Consider the following 16,087-nt stretch of genomic DNA (forward strand, 5'->3'; position numbering starts at 1 on the left):
CAAAATTGGCATTATAGATTTATTTTCAGGTAATAAATATAAGTTAATTCTCAATTATTAGGAAGTTTTATTGAGAACACATTACGTAGGGTGTACATCTTTCTTGTATATATCTCCATCAACCCACAACGTATATAATTCTTTATTGACTCACAATTATATATGAAATTAAATTTTCAAAGACTCTTTTACATTATATATACAGTATCAGTGTATATCAATAATAGTTTTTAACTTATTTCATCTTGATAAAATGACATGATGATAAACACAATCGATCATATGATTCTAGGGCCTTGATCTTATAGAAGCGGTGATTGGTAAACTCCAGCCAATAGAAACGCCCGTTAGAAAAGTCACACCCAAAAGCCTAAGCGGCATACAAGCCTAAGCCGTGATTGGTCGAAAGAGGAGAAATGGTATCATTTGAGCCAATCACGAGATCGGATACAGCTTTGCTATCACGGGACTGACGTCTCTTCGCACTTGCGCCGGAGTCATCACAAGAGTAGGAGGTTGTCTAGTTTCTGTGAGCAAGAAACAACAAATAATTCCGTCAAAATGTCGACCACCGAGAATCCTTTGTACTCTCCCTTCTTTGGAGTAATGGGAGCTACTTCAGCCATGGTTTTTAGCGGTAAGTCTTTCCTTTTTACCGATTTATGTCTGTTTTTTCCCCACAAGTGTCAAGGGGGTTGGGTATGGCAGCAGTTCCAGCAGGCGTCTGCTCGACCTATTGATTGTCTTTTGAAGTCGTGGTTTCGCTGTATTTAATACAATTGCATGCTGTATTTCATTCTCCTTTTGTTATAATGTATATTTTTTACGAGATTTGGTGGTTATCCACTTGAAGGTGACGCTTTTTGGGGAGTTTTGTCCGTGTCTTATGGGCCAGGATGTATAGAGGGCTGTCAAGGGACTGTCATTGCTCTTGGTAAACGTTCCTAGTATATCGCTAGTGGCTATTTTAATGTTGAATTATAGTCGGGAATCATAATGGGTATTTAAAGATCCACATGAATGCATTTACTAAGCTATGTTAAGTGTATGGTAATTTTGGTATAGTAGTAACCTTAATGTTAAATTTTCACCCTTACATTGCCTCCAGTCAAGCAGTTAAGTTGGCTTCCACTAAGGGAAGCTTTTGAGTTTTATTTTTGCTGATCTACGTAGGTTCCTACTTAAACCTCAAGTTCGTGCATAAACGTGCTATACTCATTTAGGAGGGCTGTACACCCTTTCCCCCCTTATATAAACCCCCAGAACAAATATATTGTGGGGAAAAGGCCGTTTTGTGACCGCGTTATTACCCCAATTTCAAAGTTAAAAGATGCTAGATGTAAAGTTCCTGTATGACGTTCATTCATACTTGCTATAGATTTATTATGTAACCTTTTGCCTAAGGGTCCAAAGTGTTGATAGCTTTCCAGTATTGGTTCTGGTCTATCGTACTATTATTGGCTGTCCCATTTTATACATCATTACTTTACTCTAAGGGTTGCTTACCTGGTCCTATACAACAGGGAAACCCTACTCTACAGGACATCCACGGTCGTTCTATGATGTTCGTTCCAGAGCACTTAACATTTCACATTGCGTATTGTTCGCATTTAATCCTCAAAGTTTCTAATTGTATTTTATATACTGTAGGATGTCATCTAAAGGTCCATAGAAATGTGTAAAGTGATATATTAGGTCTGATTTAAATGTTAATAGGGTTACATCATGACATCACCTTGGATATTAGGTCATACCTTGTCACGTGACCATCATCCCAGTTACAAAATAACTTTTAACTCTTTTAGCTCAAGTGTAGAAGGCTGTAGGGAGTTACCAAAGCATTTTGGGTTCAAATAGAATTCCAAATTAATTTTAGAATTAAAAAAAGTAATTGCCTGGACAAAATGGTCGTGATAACTTTCATGGGGATGTGTTAAAACAAATAATACAACCTGCTAGTTAAAACTCTAATCACCTTAGGTAAACTAGGGACAAGATTAGATTGATTAATTCAATGATATAAAAATTTGGTTGGTAACACAGCTTAGCCTAGCAAACAAAAATCGCTGAGAATTTGTCATTAGCTAATGCTAGTAATGTTTTTATAAGTTACATTAGCAAAGGGGAGCATGTTGAATTAGTTGTAACTTTAAGATTACTGGCACTGTATGGTTAACTTATGGGCATTTCTGTTCTATATATTTATCTGTGCTCTGAGGGATAGCTTGTGAAAAGGTTTGAATTATGAGGAAATAATTTACTTTACTTTGATGGCTGCTGTTCCGGTCCAATGCAGCAGGGGAACCCCACTCTCTACAGGACCTCCACTGTCATTTTACCTTGTTCGTTCAGAGTATTTAAAGTTTCATGTCTCGTATTCTTCATTTACTGTTAAATCGTCGCTGTCAAAAGGCTCATGAAATAAGAAAGTCTTCAGTTTCCTCTTGAAAGTCTTAATGTCTTTAATCATTCATATGTTTTGTGGGAGCTTATTATGTAGTCTCGGGGCCGCATATTTAAAGGCTCTAGAGCCTAAAGTAGACATATATCTAGGATTTCTGCTTATAAAATACAGAAAATAACATTACAATAGTTACTTTTCCAAAGTTTTCTTACCGAGTCTGAACTTTCACTATCCATTATATTTAAATTGAAATTTGCATGTTCTTAAATGGAAACTTAATTTCTTTTATCAGATAATACACAAGTCTTTTGAGTAGGAATTTATATTTGCTGAATTTGCCAAGTTTATCCATAGATCAGCAACTTTTATTCATTAACTTTGGCTGTGCATTTTGTTACAAGGCTGGTTTCTAAAATTCCGAGATAGTTTATGAATACAGCAGTATGGTTTTCCATCAAGTTGATTTCATGGTTTTCAATGTGTCAAGTTCATTAAGCTTTTTACATAGACTCCTGTTGAAAAAGAATCTATCCACCAGATGTAATAGCATTTACTCTATGGTATTTTCTGTGATATACATCGGGATAGAAATATTGGTATCAAAACTTCTCGGCTGCTTTTAAGCTTATTCAGTAGTACCTCGGGTTACAAGTTTATGGGAGCTATCTCACACCTAGAAATGTATATCCTTAAGTAAATTTTTCCATACTGAAATTCACTTGACATTTCTGTAAATATTCTTTAATTACACAATTTTTAGAGGATTTGTAATGGTAATTATTGGAAAAATTGTAACCCATAACAGAAAAGAGAATTGACAAATTAACTAGCACTTTACCTTTGGAGATTCATGGCAGGCATTTACTATAATTGAATCTCTTGATTTGTGCTTTCTGGACTCGTTGTCGTCTTACACTTGAGTGAAAGTGGGGAGATTTGAGCTAATGTTTGACAAAATAGAGTAGAAATTATTTATGGGCACCGTATTACTTTGTCTCATGATAGTCAATTTTTTTTTAGCGAGGCAGATTTGCACCGACTCGCAGCTGTGGCCTTTTCGCTCGGAAAAGTTTACTGATCGCTGATTGGTTAGAATTATCTTGTCCACCCAATCAGCGATCAGGAAACTTTTCAGAGCTAAAAGGGCACCGCTGCGAGTCGGTGCAAATCTGCCTCGCTAAAAAAAATTGACTATTGTTCAATGAATGTTCACATTGCACAATTTTGGTTTGGTGGCCGACGTAACGCTCTTAACCCAATACAAATTTGAAACAAGAAATTTATGCTTCTACTGCTTCCAATGAGCTTGTAGCCCAAGGTTCTGGAATGTTTTAATGCCCATAGTGAAAAATTAGTGGTAACAGACATTAGTCCTTAAGCGTAGAAATCATTTACCATAGTGCATTGCTGAAGATATTTACGGTAGTGTACAGTACGGTATTCAGTACATTTTCTGTTTCTGCAAAGAGATAGGTAATGTACTGTAAAGGCCATACTATGGGGAATGTCTTTCTGTCAAGTAGGTTAATGAGCTTAATATGAGCCAAGGTTTTATTTAGTTTTATTACTCATGTTTAACATGTACAGTTTTTATACTTTCTCCATTCCTTTTCTTTGTTGTGCTTTTGGTTGTTTGGGGCTTGAAGCATTTTACTTTCCAACTGGCGTTGCAATTTGGTTAGTACAGTAATGAGTATCTAAACCTGTTCGTGAATTTTATAGTTAAGATTACGGTATTATTATTATTACTTGCTAAGCCACAACCCTAGATGGAAAAGCAGGATGCTATAAGCCCAGGGGCTCCAATAGGGAAAATAGCTCAGTGAGGAAAGGAAATGAGGAAAAATAAAATATTTTAAGAACAACAACAATATTAAAGTATCACTTTATTAACTATAAAAACTTTTGACAAAAGAGGAAGCGAAATAAGATAAAGGATAAAAGTGTGCAAGAGTGTACCCTCAAGCAAGAGAACTCTAACCCAAGAAAGTGGAAGACCACGGTACAGAGGCTATTGCACTACCCAAGATTAGAGAACAATAATAACTTTTAAATACTCAAGAATATAAACACAAATCTTGTAGTTCATGCCTGGGTTTTTTGTTTGACAGGCCCAGAGAAAACCCTTAATGTTGAAGTAAAAGTATAATAACATTGATATTTCTTTTTCAGCCCTAGGAGCTGCCTATGGCACAGCTAAATCAGGCGTGGGTATTGCAGCCATGTCGGTGATGCGACCAGAGCTGATTATGAAATGTATCATTCCTGTGGTTATGGCTGGTATCATCGCCATTTACGGTCTGGTGGTGGCCGTCTTGATAGCCGGAAAGTTGGAAGAAAACTATTCCCTCTATCAGTAAGTATTTTTTTCTTTTCCTTTGTATGTACAATCTTCTACAATGGCCTACACAATGGTTGTAATCCGATGCCTGCACATTACGTAACAAATTTTTAAGGCTTGTGTAAAGTTTCAGTAATCAAAGGTAAGGAATAATTTTTAAAGTGTTTAAAATATCTGGGTAGGTTAGGTTAGGTGTTTGTATAAATATAGGATAATGTAATACGATTTGTTAAATTCCCTTGATGGGTAAGCAGGATTAACGTTTTAGTCTGTGCTGTCAAAAATGTTAAAATCTTTTGGGTTTTTGGGATGTAGGTCCCCCTTTATAGATTATTTTTTTTAATCAATGCCACCTTCCCTACATTTTAAATCATATTACTGATACTGTATCCATATTTAGCATAAGGAAAGGGGGATATTCTATTGCATTGCAACTTTATGGCTACACAAAATTTGAAGACAAACCCACAGACCCCATAAAAGTTTGTGAAACTTACAGGTAATTAAGTTTTTGCATGTTGCGTGCACACTGGTAATATAGGTTTGTTGTATGATCACACAGCCAGGTAATGTAAGTTTATTATAGTTCACACACAGACTGGTAATGTTATGCAAGTTTTACGTTACCCAGATAATACAGATTAGTGTTGTCAATTTATGGTATGTTATCTAATTATCATACAGTATTTCAAAGTTAAAAGTTTATAAATTGTAAATACACTAATGTATTTATTAATCACTTACAGGTTGTTGATTAATGTAAAAAGTGAGATAGTAAATTTGGCTTCTTGTATTCTATAATTTTATATGTATGAGTAAATTTGTCCTCTTGTATTCTATAATTTTATATGTATGAGTAAATTTGGCCTCTTGTATTCTATAATTTTATATGTATGAGTAAATTTGGCCTCTTGTATTCTAAAATTTTTTATGTATGAGTAATCTAAGCCTACAGATGTACAGTATTAAAATGCTGCCTTCCTTATTTCAGTGGCTTTGTTCATTTCGGTGCTGGCTTGGCTGTAGGTCTATCAGGCCTGGCAGCTGGATTTGCTATTGGCATTGTTGGTGATGCCGGTGTGAGGGGAACTGCGCAGCAGCCTCGTCTATTCGTCGGCATGATCCTCATTCTTATCTTTGCTGAGGCAAGTGGTTTTTTGTTCTGTTACTATTATAGGTTTTTCGTTTTACTGAATTTACATATTTTTTCTGATTGATTTGAGGTTTTCTGACATCTACGGTCATTGACGCCGATACTTATAAATAAAGAATAGAGAATACTGTTTTCAATTGAAGCCATAAAAGGAAAGATGTCATTTTAAGAAGTTAAACAGCTTTCAGAAGATCTGCTTCTGAAGTAAAGTTAAAAATACCCCTAGCATAGTAAGACACGTCGTGTTCAAGAATCTTGGCAAGGATGAACCTGCCATCCTCACCTCGAGACTCAAACATATCTCGTTCTTACACCATTATGGACCATTTCTATTTTCACTTGTTTTTAATGGTTCACTCTCTTGTATTTTACAATCTATTTTAAATTCAGATCTAGATATTTGGTTATATCTCCATTATCAGTACATTGTCATCCCAAATATCTTTAACCCTACTGGGCTGTGTAGCTCAGTTATAAAGAAGAGAACTCTAAACTGTTAAGACAGTTAAAACCTCTGTTAAGGTTGAATTTTATAGCAGGTTATCTCTGCTAATAGTTGGTGAGTTCATGTTAAGCATGTTTACAAAATTATTTCATTTAACGTTCCTGAACTTCATCTGTTATTTCTTTGAAGACCAAAACTGATTTAAAACAAAATTTATACCTTTACAGTAAGATAATGTCTCCAGGTGAGAACCTTTGCTTTAATCTACAGGCTGCGTCACCTGGGAATAATGAAATTGATATTTTCCTTTACCCAAAGAGTTTATATATTAGCTGTTACAGATTTGACAGTGTTATAGTATTCAGATTGGCCTGTTTGGAAGTACAGTACCTTGTGACATCACATTTTGAGTAAATGTGCAAACTTACCACTTTTTAAAAGTATTGTTTGTTTGAAGACTGCCGAATTCCGTTAGTAGTTTCACCAATAACACCGTAGGAGATTAGTTGATGCAGTTAGGAAACAAATTGAAATTATAAAGTGTCGATAAGTCGGCATATGATAAGAAATTATTAAAAAGCATATTTAGATAGGATAGAAGATAGTTTTGCAGTTCATACTGTCTTGGGATAGAACTGTTGACAATATTGTTTGTAATGGACTGTTGGAATGATTGGTGCCTTGCCGTTAGGTTTGGATCTCTTAGGTTTTAAGGTGTCTCCATTTGTTTGACTACTTTTTAAAAGTAAGAAAGTTATTGGACTTCTCAGGAAAGGATTGTAATGGTATTCCTCATTTGGACAAGTTTTAGGATTAAGAAATATAGGAGGTTTTCTTGGTATATTTTGTGGAACAATAAAGGTTTTAAAGGCCGATCATGAATGGCAGTGGCAAGGGACAGTGACAATGCCTTAGCCAGCAGGACATGTCCTAGGGTCTAACCATGATTTTTATCCATACGATTAGGTTCCAAGCCCCCTCTCCACCCAAGCTAGGACCAGGGAGGGCCAAGTAATGGCTGCTGATAACTCAATAGGTAGACATATATGCTCTCCCAAATACCCCATCCCTAGCTCACAAAGATGGTGAGGTTGCAGGCACTGTAAGAAACTAACTTGAGCAGGACCTGAACCCCAGTCCAACGATTGCCAGGCAAATGAGTTTCCAGTAGGCCACCGCAACCCTTAATTGTGGCGTAATTATCCTCTTGACCAGCCGGGTTGTACAGTTTGTAAAAAAAGACACCTATTTTTTTAATTGAGTAATACACAATTGGACTACTGGACCCTCATTCCTGTGAAGCTTGGCCAGTCCTTTAGAAGGGACTTTGTTGGCTTCTTTGCGTGGTATATTATGAGATTAGGAGAGTACCATCTTAAGTCAATATTTCTTGGTTATTTGGGAACTCATCTCAGGCTGTTTGAAGATCTGGTGTGAGTGATGAAGGGGGACTGACTTCGCCACCATTTTAGGTATTAGTACAAAGTGTATTGTCAGGTTTCTAAAGTGACTGAGAATCTTGTTCTTTGAACAATTAGGTACCTTAAAAGACTAGATCTGAGTACTCTTGATGTCATAACTTTGTTGTTTAGAGCACAACATGACTGAGTTGGAATAAAAGGCAGTTTTTTGTGTATGACTTTAACTGTTTGTAAAGTTCCTCAAGAAGCATTTGGAAAACCTAGTCATCTGATAATCAATAGGTTCTTTGTGAATTTGTTAAATATATGTTGTAGTTTTCCAGAAGAATGGTTGCACATACAGGAACTTTAGTAGGAATCTGAATTGATTGTTGTCAGTTTGGTTATCTCTAGCTTTGCACTACAATGTACAGATGATTCCACTTATGAAACCTCTTGGAAGTTAGGAATAGTTGCCCCAGCTGTGAGATGTTCCATAATTATGATCTGTTTTTGAAGAATTGTTTCTTAGATTGGTTGAAAAATTTTTCTTGGGTGTTCTCTTTTCACAGGATACAAAAGAACAAAGATTACAAATGTCTTTTTATTTTTGGAAATAAGTTTTAGTGGTAGTCTGAGTGACACCCTTTATTCTAGAATATTCTTGAAAGGTTTAGTGTTTCAGGATATCAAAGCCTACAAAATCCTGGTCGACTATTCTGGGCAGTTGATATGTTTTGAACTTCCTGTTACCAATTTGTTAGTGGTTTGGTTGGGGAACCCAGGAGAGAAACCTATACTGTACACAGAACCCTTATTTGAAAGTGGGGTCTATATTGATTAGGTTGTAAGGAGCCCATCGTCATGAAAGGTATGTGTACTTTATATCCAAGAAACTGACTGCAGTAAACCTTTAACACCTGATTGTCACTTAGAATAGAGACTGAAGAATCTGAACTAAATGTAGCTAGTTATATTGTAAAGTCTCCATAAAGGTTGCCAAATGGTTGATGTAACTATTTGTTGGTTTATTTTGTCAGGTAGCACATCAACTATTGATCTTTCTTGTGCTCCCATAGATTTTTTAGGTAAAATGGATAAGATTGTTTAAAGCTTTGACTGATTTCTCACTATAAGGAGTCCTAGGACAATTTCCACCAGACTGTCTTATGCCCAATTTGTGCTAAACCCCTTACTGTTACGTGGTATTAACTTTCACAGAGGGCATGGTTTAACTCCTCTTTAGATAAAGTGGTGCTTGGGTCTGTGACATTAGCAAGATGAAATTGCCATTAGGACATTACAGAAAGCATTGGAGCATTTCCTTCCAATGACAAAGAATACACTGGCTTAGGATTTTATCTTCTTCCTACCTAAGCTATTTATATTATGAATCTTCCTGAAGTACATTTGCTGTTAATTTACTGAAGGAATAGATTTACCAATCCATTTTGGATGTAGAGGATTGTATCCCTTTCATTACAATGCATCCTTTTAGCCATTGGCTTAGGTAGTATATTTCGTCACCATGCATAACATAATGGTCCCTTTGTTTCAGTCGACCATTCTTTTCGTTTTTTGGGTCGGCGACATTTACTTTCTGTGGGGATTTTTGCTCATCCAAATTGGTTTTACACAATGGAGTAGTCAAAAGATGGCTGTCAGATTTTTATCCAAAGGTGTGAAGTTTTGCAAAGCACTTGACCATAAAGAATTTTTTGATCTGAAGTCCTCCAGATTTGCCATGTAATTTTCTCATGTTTTTATGGGGAAGCAAGCAAAATAGGTGGTGCGGAACAGGTCTCCAGGATTCCCGCTGCTGCTTCATTGTAGTAAAGACAACTGGATGACAGGTTAACAACCTGTCCACTTCTCTCTATGGGTGGGATAGTGCACCTCATCTGGTGCACTCTTAGCATTACTGAAGGATCTTTGTAGTATTTCTTCAGCCTCTAGATGTACTTTATATTCATATACTTTTCCTCCATTCTTGCTCTTCCATTTTCCTGTTTTAATTCGTTCTTTAACTTTATCTCATGATGTACTAATTAGTTAGTACTCTAGATGCAATTAAGCACTGAATGACCTACAACAGGATTATGTAGCCTAGATTCATAATACCATCTACTGTTTGTTCAACAGATATACTTTTTGATGCAGGTGGTTGAATCTGTACCACAACCCATTTTGACTTGTCAATTGTCCCATCCTACTTCAAGGCAGTTCTTTCACTTGGTTGAGATAAGGGTTTTATGGTTCTGAAAATTTCCCTACAAATCATCACCAGAACCTTTGTAAATATATTGATTAAGATTCATTACCTAGGTGGTATCCTGACTACTGTACTTAGAGTAAGGGTGTTAACAGGAGTGGAGTTGTCGTCTGAATCTAGTGTCCAAATTTGTCAATCTGTTGGGTTGTAGGTTAGCTTGGAGGGGTTTGACTTCAATCAGGGTTAATTTGCAAATCTTTTAAGTTCTTAGTCTTAGCTCCCATTTCTTGGATAATCAGCTTTTTGGTCTCGCATCATAAATAGAAGACCAGTCATTTTATTAAGGTTATGATTAAGCAAATTGGGGTTGTGACACTGAAGGTTTTATCCCTGGGCTTTATTGGGCACCTGTATAGCATACTTGGATTTTTGGAAGAAAATTTATTTATTCATCCAACATAATTTTATCCTGAATCAACTGTTGATGTTATGGTTGAATTTGCTAGGTCACCTTGTTAGACAGATGTCAAGTGCATTTTTATATAAGCATGATATTCAGTATGTGCTATACTAGCATGTCTTTGATTACTAATTAGAAGCAGAGACCCTTATGTGTTATGAGTAATTAAGATAACTTTTCCGTTAAAGAAATGGAAGGGAAGGAAACCTGACCTTCACAATATATAATACCTTATTGGCGAGCAAAGTTTCAATACTGTATCGTGCTCTCATTGTGCTTTGATTTTAATATGCAACAATCCAGTAACATGGCCTCTCGCTGCCAACCCGTAAAGGTGTGCCTTCAGCATTTGTATTGTTGGAAAATGTAGGACATTTTGAAAACCCTGGCCAATTCATTTTACTCTTATAGCTTCAAGTATCACAATGTGTAATTGGCTTAGTAAAGTACATTGCTGAATGGGTAATCACTGACAAGAGAAATTAGTGATATGAAATTCACAGTATACAATGTTTTAGTTTTATTTGCTTCATTCTCTATAAACTCTTTGACCTGTGGGGGTCCCTGACATTGTAAAAGTCACAGTCGACGAACATACCTGGCATTTAAAAAAAAAAAAAAAAAATGGTTTCCAAATATACATTAAAAATAGAAAATTGCATTTTATCATATAATGTGCCTATACAGAATAGTGTTTAGAGGTTTAATTGAACCACAGCATTTGGTTCCTAAAAACTATCATAAGAATAGTTTTGTTTTGTTAGATATTTTCTTAGGTAATTTATACATGATTTTCTATCATTAGAAAAACCTGTTCATACAAATTTATTTCGGAAGTAAATTTGAAATATATTCCTATCATTAATTTGTGCAAATATTCATTTGCGTAGGTACTGTAGTGTCTTTTCCAAAATATCACTTATCATACCAGTATTTAGACTGGTTTTATTACAATATTTTGTCATCAAGTATAACCTTTTGGATAAAAAAAAAATGATTGCTATAGTTTAAAATATTTAGGTTGCTATGGCCATTTGAAGGTGTTTCCGAAGAGCCATGGTTGAAGATTTTATGGAAAGTTTTAACGGAGTGTTGGGAGTAAGAGATGCTATTTACTGTATATACAGTAGAGTATAGCATAAAAATTCTTATCTGGTATTGCGAGGTTTAATTGATGATGTCGTAAGTTAATATATTCATTATATGTTTATGGATTTATCTTGCATTAAGAAAGTTTCATCTGATCAGTTCATAATTTAGTCTTATTTTGATTTCAATTGATGATTCAGGTTTTAGTGTAATATATAAAGCATTGGCTAAAAGGAAAATAAAATGGTTTGGATTTCCTACGGATAGGTGAATATGTACACACTATACTAAGTTGATCTTTGTAATAATAATTTATTTTTCTCCCCTGCAGGTATTGGGTCTGTACGGTTTGATTGTCGCTATCTACCTTTACACCAAGACTTAAATTGGTGAGCAGTCTTACATAGTATGGAGCCCTTATATTGCTCTTGCGTTTTTACCTCCATGTCATAGAAATTTATTATTTATAATGGAAGTAGGGCTCTGAATTTCTAGTATTTATTTCGATAATTTTGTGAGGAACAAATGTATAAATTTTTCTTGATTTCAGTAATTTGTGCATAATAGAGAGATTATGTAATAGAATTTTACTAAGGTTGAATACAGTACTGTCATACATATTTCTTTTAGAGTTGATAAAAAGAGTCTGCCCATAGTAAGTTGTGATTCATCATTCCCCTGAAAGGTAGTCTTCTTCTAACATCATTGTCTCCTGTTGCTTCCAATGCATACACTTTGGTGTTGCATGAACAAATTTATCCCTTTGATCATCTCAGTTTAAAACCGCAGATTCTTCCCTTCTGAGTTTCACCTGAGAGTGTATGGATTGTGTGGAATTCATTACAAGTTGCCTTGAACAATTGAGAACTGTAAAAGAGTAATTTTTGATCAGTCGTCCGGTGGGAAAGCAGACTTGAATCTGTATCTATATGATTTTTGCCTCCAGAAATATCGTAGTCCCCTATTGTGAAATACTTAAATGTCGATGAGAATAGTTGTCCATTGTGCTCTGTGACCGTTATTGTTCGTACGTGTGTGTAAGGGAACTAATCTTAAGTGGTGATGGATTTTTGCCATCTCACCTGAAGATGATGATCTATTTAAATAGTATGTACGGTACGTTGTGACAGGCACTTGTTTTAGAGAACCATGCAGCCATGCACTGTATACTTTCCCAAGTGAGGTGGCTATGAGAATTTGATAGCAGCAATGAGCTGATGATGCTTCTTGAATAAGGAATAAAACAAAAATGATAATCTTGAAAGTGATATGCAAAACTAGTATTTTCAGCCAAACCTTTAGATTGGGGGAGGGGGTATAAAGCCTTGCTGGATTAGGTGCAAGACCTCTTAATGCCACTCACAGTTGGAGCACAATGGCCCTTTTCTTTTGATAGAGAAGGGCAGTTTATAAGTTAGCTAATTGTACAGTATATTTATACAGTAGTTAGTCAATGTTCTGTTATATTGGGTTTATTAAATAACAGAATAATGACAGCTTTAAAAGGTGTATGCATTCAAATTTTATGTACAGTTTTATCCGTGGTTTAACAAATTATAGTTTCTGATGTGAAGTAATTCCTTAGATTAAAAAATGTAATGGTCAATAAAATCAGAATAGACATTCCATGTTAGGATGAGTGAAGTATTCGTTTCCATTTTATTTATGGAAGGCTCTGGTTGTCATTGTTAAAAGCTAATGCATTGTATAAATGGTTACAAGACATTATGTAATGGTATATTGTTAATAAATAAAGCTTAAGTTGGATATTAGGAATATCATTTAATTCATCGACCAGAAACTTACTGACATTTCGATGACCTGAGCTAGCACGCTTCCCGACCCCGGGTCGCCTCGGCTTACTGACGATTCGACGACCTGAGCTAGCACGCTTCCCGACCTCGGGTCGCCTCGGCTTACTGACGATAAGACGACCTGAGCTAGCACGCTTCCCGACCCCAGGTCGCCTCGGCACATATCACACTGCCTGAGGTTGACCCCGTAGAAAACGGAGAGAGGGTAAACTATACAAAAAGCTGGTCGGTTAGGTAGTTACCAGTAACTCCTAAGAAGGTAGTTCTAGGTAAGTAACAGTGTTGGAACAATTCATATTTAAACTCAATACAGAATTCTAATTGGAATAGAATTCTGGGATAAGTTGCTAAGAATTTGATTACTGTACTTACAGAAAAAGGGAAATTACTGTTGTGACTGCTAGCTACAGCTGAAGATGCTTGAGGGTACACTCTGGCACACAGTTCTATCTTATATCTCTTCCTCTTGTTTTGTTAAAGTTTTTAGTTTATTAAGTGATTTATTTTAATGTTTGAATATTTTATTTTTCCTTGTTCCGTTTCCTCACTAAGCTATTCTCCCTGTTGGAGCCCCTGGGCTTATAGCATCCTGCTTTTCCAGCTACGGTTGTAGCTTGGCAATTAATAATAATAATAAAATAGTGGAGAAGTGATAACAAACTAGCATCAAGTATGGTATCTTGAATGCAGTAACTTGACTTGGTTTTTGTTGAGATAGGAAAACCTTTATTCTCTAAAAAAACTAAAAGCAATAGAAGCGGGTTTTGCCTGTTTCAAACCATTAGTCTTAATCTTTACTAGGTAAGAGACTACTAGCAGGTTGTTACTATGCATATAGAAACCTTTGTCCCTTGAAATACGGAGATGTCTTTCATAGACCGGGAACAACAGGTGGTAATTGGGGCACTAGCCCTGCCCACCAACCTGTTAAAAGACCAAACTTTTGATTCTTACGCAGAAACGAAGTACTGTATAGTAATTTATATGGGTTTACTCGGACAAAAAGTAAGGGTGCCTAATAATAGGTAATCACAAGTTACTATGCAGTTTTATATGGTGATATGAGGCAAGCTTTACTCTTCACTGGGTTGTGTTGTAAAAGGTTGTTCTCTCTTGCTGCTTTACAATCAGAACACACTCAACACTGAATGAAGCCCAGTACAAACTCTGATTCGTGTATCAGCCTCGTGGTGCAGTAGTGTTGAAAAAATTGCTAGCGGCCAAACTGTACTGAAACACTGCTCGGTTGTTTTCATGTGCTATCTGCCTAGTTGCAGTTCAGCTGTCATTGAGAGAGGATGTATGCAGATAATTCACTCTACCAGGAGACTACTGAGAGGATGTCCTTCAGCTTTGAATGCTGACGCAACACTGAGCAACGCATCAAAAGGCCGGCCCATTAATAAGTTGGCGGTGCGGTTTTGTGTCGAAAGGTGTTTTTTTTTTTTTTTTTTTTCCCATCGCATCCACTCAATACTGCGTGCATCATGAATCATAGTATACTGGACCTTACTCTTGCAGTGCTTTCTAAAATTATTCTTCTGATAGTGTTTGCTAGTGTAATGCTTGCAGTGATGGTCGCCTTTGTGACACCTTCATGAGTCTGGTCGAAATAGATCCAAATCCACTGTGCCCCAAACTGTAATGGTAACAGGTGCTCCACAAGAGTATTGTAGGCAGTGACTGTCATCCTAATGGAGAAGTATCGTTCCCGTCGCAAGAAACCAACTGAAAGGAATACCTCTCTTCATTGTCTTCCTTGGATAGCAAGAAGCATAAATTAGTTTGTGGCACACGATATTTTCCACCCTGTTCCGGTCCCTGGTAACAGAGGACAACAGGCAGGATACGATTACTTAACATATTGATGATAATTTTAGCACATGGTCCTAGAGATTGTGAGGCACTTCCAAGACTGATCCCCTGGTTACGGTTCCTGCACTTGATGCAAGCGATCGTGTCCTAGTGTATGTTGTTCCTGATTACAAAGCACACATTTATGTACATCTCCCTTGCCCCCCACTGTGCTTAGTGATGAGCATTTATGGCAGAGTTCCAAAAAGGATGACTTGCATTTTTGAGATTTCATCCATGAGTGTGTCGAAAGTCTCCCCTCACTCTCGCAGAAGAACGTCACATTCGCGATTGTAGACTACTGTGGACCGACAGCATTGCTCTTAAGTAATTCCTCCAAGCTTTACTTGGAATAACCTTATCACTCAAGCCGATGTTATATGCCCTTCCTCTGGAGTAGTCATGACTCACAATTTATTGGTTTGGCCACATTGTCAGAACATCATTGCATCATCCCTAACGGGCAGTCGGGGAAGGCAAAAATCCTGTCCCTACTACCGTAACGACAACACGTCCTTGTACCATAATGTTCACAAGCTGACATGTCTGTACATGCCACCATTCCAGCACACGATCATATTCCTCTGTGCAATGACGTGTCATTCCACATCCTAGAGATAAACGACCTCTGTGCTATCCCTACCCAAGCACGTAGAACCGCTGATGTTACTTGTGTATGTCAACCCAGGTTGATTACCAGGTCTCTAACTTTAGAATTCGGATAATTCGTACTCAGCCGTGAGATGTCATAATGACAAAGATTATTTTACCTCTCTCAGCTAATCCCATGCATATTATTCATAAGATAAAAAATTACTCGTTCTACGGAGTAACCAAAGTCATCTTTTCTTATATCGAGTCATTTCCAGTTCAGGAGAGGAAAAGTGAGCTGGAGCCTTTAACGCCCTTTCCTCG

At 36.6% G+C, this 16,087-nt stretch overlaps 1 protein-coding gene across 1 annotated transcript; it reads left to right on the forward strand.

Annotated features, from left to right (window-relative positions):
- The first annotated feature begins 468 nt into the window (after nucleotides 1–468).
- LOC137655793 (V-type proton ATPase 16 kDa proteolipid subunit c) lies at nucleotides 469–13,271 on the forward strand. The gene is made up of 4 exons (XM_068389940.1): nucleotides 469–637; nucleotides 4,577–4,760; nucleotides 5,737–5,890; nucleotides 11,836–13,271. Exons 1-4 carry the CDS (start codon nucleotides 562–564, stop codon nucleotides 11,887–11,889), a joined length of 468 nt encoding a protein of 155 aa, XP_068246041.1. The 5' UTR covers nucleotides 469–561; the 3' UTR covers nucleotides 11,890–13,271.
- Nucleotides 13,272–16,087: the final 2,816 nt, after the last annotated feature.

The sequence above is a fragment of the Palaemon carinicauda genome, chromosome 16, assembly GCF_036898095.1.
Source record: "Palaemon carinicauda isolate YSFRI2023 chromosome 16, ASM3689809v2, whole genome shotgun sequence".
In the NCBI taxonomy this organism is placed as follows: domain Eukaryota; kingdom Metazoa; phylum Arthropoda; class Malacostraca; order Decapoda; family Palaemonidae; genus Palaemon; species Palaemon carinicauda.